This window comes from Aspergillus oryzae, chromosome 4 (genome assembly GCF_000184455.2).
Source record: "Aspergillus oryzae RIB40 DNA, chromosome 4".
In the NCBI taxonomy this organism is placed as follows: domain Eukaryota; kingdom Fungi; phylum Ascomycota; class Eurotiomycetes; order Eurotiales; family Aspergillaceae; genus Aspergillus; species Aspergillus oryzae.
This window is the reverse complement of record NC_036438.1, coordinates 2,548,503-2,559,955: the sequence shown is the minus strand read 5'-3', so window position 1 is coordinate 2,559,955 and position 11,453 is coordinate 2,548,503. Positions and strand designations below refer to the sequence as shown.

Genomic DNA, 11,453 nt, shown 5'->3' with positions numbered 1-11,453 from the left:
AAGCCTGTACCGTTTTGGTTCCTGCTCCTTTTTTCGTTTTGCGGCTGTGTTCCTTTGCGTTTTGTTGCAGTGCCTCTCCCATAAAAACTGGTATGCAAAAATGGGGTCGGCGCGTTTGCTATTCAGTGTATCTTTTCTATGATTCATTGTACATATCTACTTCTTAAGTAATATATTGGAGATTCGATGACATAGATCATTGTGGATTGAGTGCCTAACATTTAGAGTCCGGGAGATAACCTCATCTACCGTGAGGTGATTCCAAAGGGCCCTGTATCTTCATTTCCAGGTCTTATCTGCAGATACTCTTGCCCTTCGATTTGCCTCTCGACCCATGAACTCGTCGTCGACCTTTATGATCCAATCTAAGCCAGCCTCGTCATCAGCCGCCCTCAAACAATCGTAAAGATATCCCAACCGTTGATCAGCCAGCTCGATCATTGCCCATAAATTTCTGTAGTACATCGACCGGTCCAATGATGTCTGGGGCTTGAGTATGGGTTTATGGTTTGATGCTCTCTCGTCGAAATAGTTTGGATAGTACCCCTTTCTGGGACGGTCAGGGAGTTGCACCACCGCGCCCCAGTGAACGTGTTTCCGTAGCTTGTGTCTTCGAGCATGGTTATGAGCCCCATCTGCGTGCGGTAGTAGTGGGGATGGTCGTGCGTTCGACTGTCCATGTCGACGTGACTTTTTTGTGCGATAAGCACTGTGGAATAGAAAGGAATGTATAGCGTGGTATATTCGTGAATCCATCAGACGGACAAGGAGATTAACATTCTAGAAACCATGCGGGGATCTGTAGTTTGGTTCTGCCACTGGCTTCTGACTTTCTTCGCCTTTATATTAGTGAACATGAACAAAGAATAAATGGACATGTTATCGATAAAGACGCTAAGCGTTAACTTCCATTTCTAATATTATACAACAAAATTCAGCACAGATGCTCAATTCTCAAGGAAAACTCCATCAACCAGGTCTATGACTGCTGCTTGACATAGAATTAGTACAATGAGTACTATACAGAGTCTCATGAGCTGCAGGAGACAAGTATCCGGGTTCAAATCTACATATACCGATAAACAAGAGATTGCAGGCAAACAAAGAAGCATCAGCAAACCTAAGCGGCACCAGCCCCCTGTGATTCTTCCTCGGCCTGCATCTCCTTCTCTAGAGCAGCAAAATCCCCTTCAAAAGCATTCCGAACCGGCTCTGTCCGGAGATCCCAGACATCCTCACTACTGGGCCCCGTCTTATACTTGATGGCTTTCTTGCGATAGTGGTCTCTGACTGCCTTCTTACGAGCACCATCCGACCATGTCCTGGTCTTCATGCAAAGCCAGAAATTATCCCAGTGTTCACTGCACGATCGCAGCTCGCCATATCGGTAAACATTGACAAACTGCCCGCCGAACGATTGACAGAAGAATGCGTAGTCGAACGCAGAACGACAGGACATTGTATCGGGGTAGAGAGATTCCGGCGCTATGGATGACGGGGGTAATGATGTGGACTCTGCGGAGGACGGTGACCCTTGCGATGCCTCATGTCCTTTATTGATGTCTCCCTCCAAGCTGGCTAGCAATTGCTTCAACTCCGCATCTGCTCGTTCTTCGCGAGTTAATGTCCGTGGTTGCGATGTAGGTACCCCGGCGTTCTCTGGCGCCGGTTGCGTATCGAATGATGAGATGATTTGCGCTTCATTTTTGGTAGGAGAAGACGAACTCCACCACCAACCCATTTTGTGTGAATTGATATTGATGTCGGGGAATAAGGGCAAGAATCACAGGTGGAGGTGGCTCCAGTGTTGGAGCGACAATTCTGTGGATTATGGAATTAGCGCTGTAAATTTCATAATTACAGAAAATGACAATACTAGGAGCACTTATCCGGGACAGATGCGGAATACAGCTGTTCCGGGGTGTATTATACGGGCACCTACGTCATACTCATGACCAAGCTTAATGTTGATCAATATCAAACTTCCTCAACAATGGCTCTACCATCTCAATGGCGACGACGATAAAGATGCGAAAATCATTTCCAGTGGTGATACCTCGTATCTATCAGACATCCTTCCGCTGGGGGCGACCACCCCCGTCATTGTTTGCCGCAAAGTCCTCCCTCGCTCGCCTCAGTAGCGCATCACATGCTTCGTATCTCGAGACAGGACACATTGATTTGAAGAAAAATGAGGGATTACTGTTTATCAATAGTACGAAATCTCGAATTTAAATCCATACTGGTAGTATCGCAAGCTAAGTTTGAACTATAACAGATATTTTCCCCCGGAAACTGCAATGGGTCTTGGAAGGGTCTCTCCGCGCAAGTCGACCGTACGAAGAGGCCTTGAAACGAATCGACAGACCGCATCTCGCAGCGTCCGATCCCCTACGCATTATCCGTCGTGTCTTTCCCCATGAGCTAGAAGTTGAGATCAAAGAGGTCGTTCCGCGCTTCAGAGAAGGCGGTGCATTTGTGAAATACACTCGCAACGAGGGGGTAAAAGACACTGATATCGAGACGGCTGTCAAGGATCATCTCGAGAAACACCCTATTCGACCTTGGTTCAATCCTTTCCAGCAGGTCAAGGTTGCCAGTGTCCTTGGAAGACCATGGATAGAGGATTTATATCGCATACCGAGCCCTCGGCTGAGAGTTGAGTTCCTGCCGGGCAGCGCCAATGATTTAGCAAATGATCCTACTACGGAATCTTTGTACTCACTGTTCCGCAGCTATGGGAAACTGAGAGACATTGAAAGGCAACCGTCGGATTCCAAGATCCTACCAAGGTACGCCTACGTAGAATTTGCTCGTCCCAAGTTCGCGGTTATGGCGAAAAACTGCATGCACGGATTCACAATCGCAGAGAAAGAAGGTGGCGGGAAATTTGGCACAAGGTTGAAGATTAACTATGAACGGAAGATCAAATTGTCAATGATTAAGGACTGGATCTTGAGCCATCCAAGAATAGTAATCCCTGCCGTCGCTGCACTTATCGCGGCCATCACTGTGACTGTTTTTGACCCCATTCGCACCTTCTTTATCAAGATGAAGATAAAGGCAACGCTTCATGTCGAAGAGAACAGTGTTCTGGGATGGATTCGCAAGCAGGTTAGTAAGGCCAACATCATCGGCTTGGGTGTTGTGGCGTCTGATCCTCGTGGGCTCACCGCGATTTGGGAGGATCGTCAAGGGGATATTTCTCAGCTGCAGTCTTGGCTTACGGAGAATACGGAGACCTTCATCATCATACACGGTCCTCGAGGTTCTGGGAAACGGGAACTTGTGTTGGACCAAGCTCTTGAGAACTACAAATACAAGGTGGTCATTGATTGCAAGCAGATACAGGACGCCAGGGGCGACACTGCAAAAATTGCACGAGCAGCTGGCCAAGTAGGCTACCGGCCGGTTTTCTCCTGGATGAACAGCATTAGCAGCTTCATCGATCTAGCTGCACAGGGCATGATTGGTACCAAAGCCGGGTTCTCCGAAACATTGGATGCGCAACTCAGCAATATCTGGCAGAGCACTGCCACTGCTCTGAAGGGAGTCATCTTAGATAGCAGGAAAAAGAACGATAAGGATGCGCACCTCACAGACGAGGAGTATCTGGAAGCTCATCCTGAGCTCCGGCCAGTGGTGGTCATTGATAATTTCCTTCACAATGCTTCCGAGGACAACGTCGTATATGAAAAGATCACCGAATGGGCCGCTGGATTAACAAGCGCCAATATTGCACACGTTATCTTCCTAACTACCGATGTTTCCTTTGCTAAACCTTTAAGCAAGGCTCTGCCGAATTCGGTCTTTCGAACAATTTCCTTGGGTGATTGCTCCCTTGAAGTCGGCAGGAGGTTTGTACTCAACCATTTGGCCGATGAAGCAAGAACGGGAGATAAGCCACCCAGAAGTGAAGAATATTTGGAAGACCTGGACAGTTGTATTGAAATATTGGGAGGCCGGGTGACTGATCTTGAATTCATGGCACATCGTATAGAAGCGGGAGAAACTCCCAATGGTAGGTTAGCTGCTTTTATTGACACGACACATAGCTAACGAATGCGAAAGGCGCGGTCAACCGCATCATAGAGCAGTCGACATCTGAGATACTCAAGATGTTTATCTTGAGTACGAATACTGAAGCCCAATGGAGCCACGAGCAGGTCTGGCATTTGATCAAGATGCTGGCGAATAGCAAGGAAGGTAGTCTGCCATACAACCAAGTCCTTCTCTCAGACCTTTTCAAGGAAAACGGCGAGGTTGCCCTTCAAGCTCTTGAGCAGGCAGAACTCATCTCTGTCAGTTCTATCAACGGCTGCCCAGAGACGGTCAAGCCTGGCAAGCCGGTTTATCGAGCTGTCTTTAAAAAGCTAACCGAGAATAAGACTCTCAGTAGTCGACTGGACCTCGAGATTTTGTCACGGCTGATCAGTAAGGAGAATAAAAGCATTGGAAAATATGAAGAGGAGCTGCGTTTGCTTGGATCACTGCCAAAACAGCCCCGAGAGCTAACTTCAAGAATTCAGTGGCTCTTACAGAAAGTATATAATTCGCAAAACAAGATTAGCAGGTACGAGACTGAGAGTGCGTTCCTCCAGATGATCCTCCGTAGGGGACACTGAAACTACTCTTGTTAAACCTGCCTATTTGATACCGCTGGGCTTCCATAAAGATGGTGGTTGCACTTTTCTTCATCACACACACACACTCTCTCTCTTTCTTTTCGCTTGACCCCTTTGCAGGCCTGGTAGTGATACGCAACAAATGGAATTATTAATGGGGTGGCTTCCAGCTGAGTAAGCTGTAATGTTACTGTATCATGTATCATGTCAGACCGAGAAGATCTATCTTTAGCATTTACTCACATTCAAGTTTTCCCCATCACTCCCCATTAGATTTCGTACTCTTAACACCCTTCAAGTCCTCCTTTGCTTCAAAGGTGGACTTCTCTTGAAAGTACTTCTTCCTCTTCTATTATATAACCCTGTGCGGTCCGCTGGCTCTGTGCTTCGCCCTGTCTATATCTTTTGCATTTTCCTGCTGGATCAATTGTTTATTTGTCCCCCCTTCCTTTTTTCCCTTCCCTGAAAGAAAATGGGAAAGGATGGATTATCTACTGATGGTCTGATACAAAATGCGTGGAGTGGCTCATCGGAGCTGGTATGGCCATTGTTGGCAACCGTTCTGGTCCTCTGCTGTATTGCCACGCGTATCATCAGTGGATTCCAGAGTCGTGTCGACAGTAAGACTGAACAACCGCAATCAGTGAAGACGCTGCCGTATTGGTTTCCGTGGCTGGGCCATAGTCTTTCTTTTGTATGGGACCACGTAAGCTTCACTGAAAAATCCAGGTCAGTATCCATATCTGCCACTACCTTAACCCTATGTGGCCTGACTGGCGTTATAGAGATTATATGAATGCATCTGTGTTTGGGAGCTACATGGGTGGCACAAAGCACAATACTATTGTGTCACCATCCATGATCAAATCTATCATGCAATCCAAAGCCACAACATCAGCTCCTCTAGTCAACCGTGCGCTGAAGGCTTTTGGCGATGACTTGGGTTCACTGCGAGACCTGAATACTACTGACTATCAAGTGTTTCATCACAAGCTTCCCAATCTGCTCATGCGGGAACCGTTCATAACGGAAGCTTCCGAAACTACTATTCAACTTTTAAAACGCGAGGTTCCAAATTTCGTCACCTTCTGCCGGAGCGTAGTTGATCAAACGCTGTGGGAGCGTGGGAGCGATGTCGAAGTTGTCGATGACAACGGCGACAAGCCCGCTTGCGAGGCAAACCTGTTTGACCTTGTCAGGGGCTTCATCGGGAATATTACAACCACTACCCTAATGGGTCAAGCGATTCTGGAAGCCTTTCCTAGTTTGCTTGATGATCTTTGGGTACTGGACAATCGATTCCCCCTTCTAGCGATTGGTGTACCTCGTTGGGCACCACTTCCTGGTGTGCCTGCAGCGTATGCTGCTCGTGATCGGATACTGAACTCTCTTGCCGCCTACCAACAAGCATTTCTCCAGTGGGATGATGGGATAGACCCTGGTGTGAAATTCCGTGACCTCGAAGATGTTTCAGAGCCTTTGAAACAACGCATCCGGACGTCTAAGAACTTGGGGCTCTCACCAAGGTCCAGCGCACCCGGGCATCTGTCTTTGCTCTGGGCGATGAATGTTAACTCTTCAAACATCGCCTTTTGGTACCTTGTCCGTCTTTACAATGATCCCACCCTCCTAGAAGAAATTCGAAAAGAAATCTCTCCATACGTGAAAGCTCACAGGCCAAGTAGGGAGGAAACTGGCTTCCCTTTTGAAGAGCCACCCAGAATCTCTCTTAACCTCAAAGGCTTGCTGGACTCTTGCCCTCTATTGAAGGCTAGCTTCTACGAAACACTTCGTTTGGATTCAGCCGACATGTCATTCCGAAAACTCACATCTGACTTGACTATCACAGAGTCCAACGAAGACGTTACAAACAGTGATAGGACAAAGCCCCATAGTTATAAAGTCTACAAAGGCGAGAGTCTTATACTCCATCATGGAGTGCTGCAGAATGACTCTCGATGTTTCTCAAACCCCAGCCAGTTTGATCCACTGCGATTTATCATAACTGACCCGGAAACCGGAGAAAAGAAGGCAAATATGCACACAATTCACCCATTTGGCGGTGGCATGTCTGGATGCAAGGGACGGACATTTGCGGAGAGGCAGCTTTTGGCTTTCACTGCCGCAATGATCGTCATGTGGGACATTGAACCGATGGATGGCAGTCACTTTACAGTCCCAAGGCATAGGCAATCTAGCGGCGCTTATTTGCCCAAAAATGACATTAGGGTACGTATAATAGCGCGTGTGTGATAATAACTCTAGTAGGGAAAAACACTGTGGAACGTCAACAATCACGGAGTGGGTAGGTCATACCACCGTTGGCCGGATTCTAGCTCCATGCTTTTGTACGTAGTGGTTTTCATAAGGGGAGGAAGACACTATCTCGCCCCGCCTATGGCTGACCGGGACCTAAGTTTTTGTATAACCTGCCGAATTTACATAGTCCAAAACATCCACATATAGACCAATGAACACGAGACTACTGGTATTAATAACTAAAGACATTGGGGAAAATACCCGAGATTCATGGATCTCCATTAGAAAACACTATAATGTTTGCTACTCTTCGCTCCGCGTGCAATCAGGGAACTTGGCCACCTATTGTTAGAGTCTTGGATCCATTACTACCACTATTAGAAGATTAATATTTGACGAAGGCTCTATTGGAATCACTTTGGGAGCACCCTTGAATGATTGACTGGCCGCAATGGTGTAAAACAACATATACCATGAGGATTATGGCCTTCCCTTGCATATGGGGGATACGCATTATTCTCTTTTCCCCTAGAAAAGTCTTTGCTGAAGTAGTATGAGAAGATTCTGAGGTTGTGTTGACCTGCCCCTTCGTAGACATTGTCAACACATATTTAGGGGTTGATTCAGGCCATTCAAACATCCCACAACTCACGAAAGCTGCTTAGCGCGGTTTCCAGCTCGATAGCGGTTTAAAATGTACCTAAGTTTTCTACCATCAGCGTGCACGAATTATTTATCGCATGTCCCCGTGGAATTTTATGAGTATGAGCACCAACGAACTGATTTGCGTCCGATCCCTTGACGCGTGTAGATTGACTGGTGGTCCGTGCCGTCATTCATCTTCCGCACCTTATTTGCTGCATTGCATCTATTGAGTAGTTTATCGATATGTCACTTAAATTGCTGATAAAGCTATACGTTGCGACAAGACGGTTCCGCTCAGGTAATGGATGGCGTTTCTGTAAACATTCATCTTGCCATTTGTCACGGGAGCTTGTATTTGACACTTGGAAGCTATTGTAATCCGATGTGGCATGTGTCATGCTAACCTAAGTTGCGGGCGATGAATTATTCTTTTGAGCCCTAACATCGTGCCCTAAGCCCTTAAGTACTACTGATTTGGGTTATTGGATTTCGCGCGCGCGGACGCGTCCGCGCGTCGGGCAACGCTTCGCTAGTCCAACCGTGCTCAATCAGTAACCTGCGTTGTTTAGTATAGACTACAAGCCGCGCTCATTTTGATAGATGCGTCGGGTTGATCTCTCTGAGTGTTTCACGTTCAATTCCCGGTAACTCTATTTTCATAACTTCCCTGTGGTCGGTTCTCTATCTCCGCAATGGCGTCGGAAGCCATCCGTCCTAGGGGCAGACCAGCCCGTAAGTTTGTATATATCTTGACCTTCAGTATGGACGGTGTAGCTGATTTGGGAACAAATTTAGATACCCCCGGGACCACAGTGTTGGCATACACCCCGAACGGCCGTCGCATTATCACTGGTGGCTCTAACTCCGCGATTCGAATTTACACTGTTGGGCAAGATGGCGAACCAAAGACTGTTGACGAGGGCATTGATGGACACATGGGAATCGGTGCTACAGTATGATATATAGGCCCTGGGATGAATGAAGTTGGTAAGATGCTAAGGATTATTGCAGAATGAGTCGTTCATCATGGGAGCGGAGGATGGTACCGTCTGGCAGTATGAGATTGAGTCTGGTCGAATGGAAAACTTGCTTGTTCGATGTGCGTTACCCGTGCGAGATATAGCGGTCTCAAATGATGGTGAATGGGCTGCAGTAGCAAGCGAGTTAGTAGTCTGTGCGCAATAACTCTGGGGGATCTAGATCACTGATATGGTACAGTGAACTCACGGTGAAGATCGTCAAAATTGAGGATATGACCAAAGTTAAGTATCTTCGGGACCAATCTAAGGGGACGAAACATGTTACCTTCGACCCAAGTGGGCGGTATATTGCGGTATCGTGTACAGACGGTATATTGTACATCTATTCATTGCTCGCCGAGGAGCCGGAACTCGTACAGAAGCTTGATGGGGCTATCCGGAGGCTTGAGCCTGAGGACGAAGCGACATCGAGGGTCGTGTGGCATCCAGATGGGACGGCATTTGCAGCTGCAGAAGCCACCAGGGATATTGCAATTTTCTCCACGAGCGAGTGGAAGAAGGAGAAGGTCTTCTCTGGCGGCCACAATGGCGATGTTACAGCAATCAGCTGGTCCCCGAATGGCGCACTTCTGGCGACTGCTGGTGCGGATGGTCAAGTCTTGTTATGGGAAACTAAGACACAAAAGGTACTACAGAGATACGATTTTCCGAACGTCATTAATCTTGCCTGGCACCCTTCTAATAACTCTTTATCGTTCACAACGTCGGATGGAGAGCTATTCATATATGATGGGGTTGTCTCAAACGAACAGCAGCCGTTGCTCCAGAAGCCACTTCAGGCTGCGCCTATCTTTCCAGGGCATTTAGCAGAGATATCTGATAACGTGAGACGACCATTGACGAACAGGCCGAAGGAGTCTATCGAGCGGCGAGCAGGTACTCCTGACTCTCTTGATGATATCCTTGGCTCCGACCAGGGGATGGAGGATTTTGTCGATGATGATGATGGCGCTGGATACGCGGAAGGCGTTAATGCATTTGGCAAGCGGACAAATCAACATTTGGACGAGATCGATGGCCATGCTGAGAAGCGGCTATTGACCTCTTACTCTAAACCTAGAATCCACCCATCGCTTCAGCCTGGCAGTACACCATGGCGAGGTAACAGACGGTATCTCTGTATGTATCTCAAATATTCATGGTTAGCTCCTAGTCACTGGCATACTAATTGACTCGGCTAGGCCTAAATCTGACGGGCTGTGTTTGGACCGTTGACCAAGAGACCCATAATACGGTGACTGTGGAATTTTACGATCGAGAACTCCACCGTGACTTCCACTTTACCGATCCGTACCTCTACGATCGCGCGTGTCTCAGTAAGTCGAACGAACTCGTGGTTTAGATGATACCTTGCTAACTGGGCCTAGATGAGCATGGAACTCTCTTCTCCAACAACCCTACTGATGGTAAACCTGCCACAATATTCTATCGTCCCCATGAAACATGGACCACGCGAGCGGACTGGCGGACACAACTGCCCAGGGGAGAACTCATCAGAGGTAGAAGCACAACTAATCACCCTTCAATTCGTTGCTGACTTGGTGAAAGCGTTGGCACTCAGTGATTCCTATATCGTCGTCGTAACGACAAAAGATTATGTCCGTGTTTATACATTATTTGGGACACCGTTCAAGGTGTACAGGCAGAAGAGCCCAGCGGTGGCATGCGTCGCATGGAGGGACTATGTTATGACTATTGGGAACGGGCCTGTAGGAAGCGACGGCCGCACAGCAACATTGCGGTATTCTGTCGAGAATGTGAAACGGGATGAAATTTGTCAAAATGAGGATGTGGTAGCACTTCCCGAAGGCGCAGAACTGCAGAGTGTTTTCTTCTCAGACACAGGGGTGAGTGAATCCTAAGGCAAAACTTCTCATTCTGTAGATACTAACTTAAAAGCAGGACCCATGTATTTACGATTCTGAAGGTGTCCTTCTTATTCTGCAGCACTGGCGTAACCCTGGCCAAGCTCGCTGGGTTCCACTCCTCGATACCACGCAAATGGAGCGAGTTGCAAGCGGTCGCAAAGAGGAAACGTATTGGCCTGTTGCAGTTGCACAGGACAAGTTTCATTGTATCATTCTGAAAGGAGGCGATAAATACCCATACTTCCCTCGCCCATTGCTCAGTGAATTCGACTTCCGGATTCCAATATCTGAGAGGCCAGGAAAAGGAGTCGGGAAACAAGGAGAAGGGCTTGCACAGAGTGATGATGGGAAATTTGAAGAAGCCTTCATTCGCGGCAGCGTTATGCTTTCACTCTTTCAGGATCTTCTAGGATCTACAAATGCCACGTCGACTCAGCGTGCCGAGTTGGCTAGGAAAGAGCTCGAATTGGATAAAATCCTCTTGCAAATGTTAGCTGTTGAATGCCGAGAAGGAGAAGAGCGGGGCATGAAGGCTTTGGAGTTAGTCCAAATGATGAAGGATCGCAATGGCAAGATGACTGAGGCTGCCGTCAAGGTCGCAGAGCGATACGGCCGAGGCGTGCTAGAAGACAAGATCCGGGAGTTGGCGGAGAAAAGGTACTTGGGGGAAGGCGACGACGATGAACTAGCTTGATATTCACTTTGTTATGCGTATTATGACCTGAGTTGATACCATTTGTTAATCTATAGATCTGGCGCAATACGTTCCACGACATGTAGATTCTTCATTAAAAGTTGGGCTGACCAGTTGATGTTCCGTGGGCCGCGACGTCATGCGCGGAGGGAAAAGATATCCATCAGTCTCGACTTCTTTCCTAACCATGATGTATGTACCTTCAACAACCCATGGCTTAACGAAGGCTGCTGTCGTCTGGTGCAGGCTGGACTTCTCTTCTTATTTTGCCCTTTAATATTCTTCAATATTATTATTTTCAATGTGTGAGACGGAACGCTTT

The 11,453-nt window shown here is 47.6% G+C and overlaps 3 protein-coding genes across 3 annotated transcripts; all 3 read left to right on the top strand.

The window, feature by feature from the left end:
• Positions 1-1,487: 1,487 nt before the first annotated feature.
• On the top strand, positions 1,488-4,625 carry yme2 (putative RNA12 protein; the record flags this gene model as incomplete). The annotated part of the gene is made up of 4 exons (XM_023236721.1): positions 1,488-1,640; positions 2,071-2,215; positions 2,279-4,021; positions 4,072-4,625. The coding sequence occupies 4 exons, from the start codon at positions 1,488-1,490 to the stop codon at positions 4,623-4,625; spliced, it is 2,595 nt and encodes an 864-aa protein (XP_023091620.1).
• A 472-nt stretch (positions 4,626-5,097) lies between these two features.
• AO090012000986 (cytochrome P450) lies at positions 5,098-7,091 on the top strand (the record flags this gene model as incomplete). Its single annotated transcript, XM_023236720.1, has 4 exons — positions 5,098-5,354; positions 5,411-6,854; positions 6,894-6,930; positions 6,982-7,091. 4 exons carry the CDS (start codon positions 5,098-5,100, stop codon positions 7,089-7,091), a joined length of 1,848 nt encoding a protein of 615 aa, XP_023091619.1.
• Positions 7,092-8,221: 1,130 nt separating this feature from the next.
• On the top strand, positions 8,222-11,131 carry AO090012000985 (WD40 repeat domain-containing protein; the record flags this gene model as incomplete). The annotated part of the gene is made up of 7 exons (XM_023236719.1): positions 8,222-8,482; positions 8,541-8,692; positions 8,748-9,688; positions 9,751-9,885; positions 9,937-10,068; positions 10,118-10,416; positions 10,472-11,131. 7 exons carry the CDS (start codon positions 8,222-8,224, stop codon positions 11,129-11,131), a joined length of 2,580 nt encoding a protein of 859 aa, XP_023091618.1.
• Between the last annotated feature and the right edge of the window lie 322 nt (positions 11,132-11,453).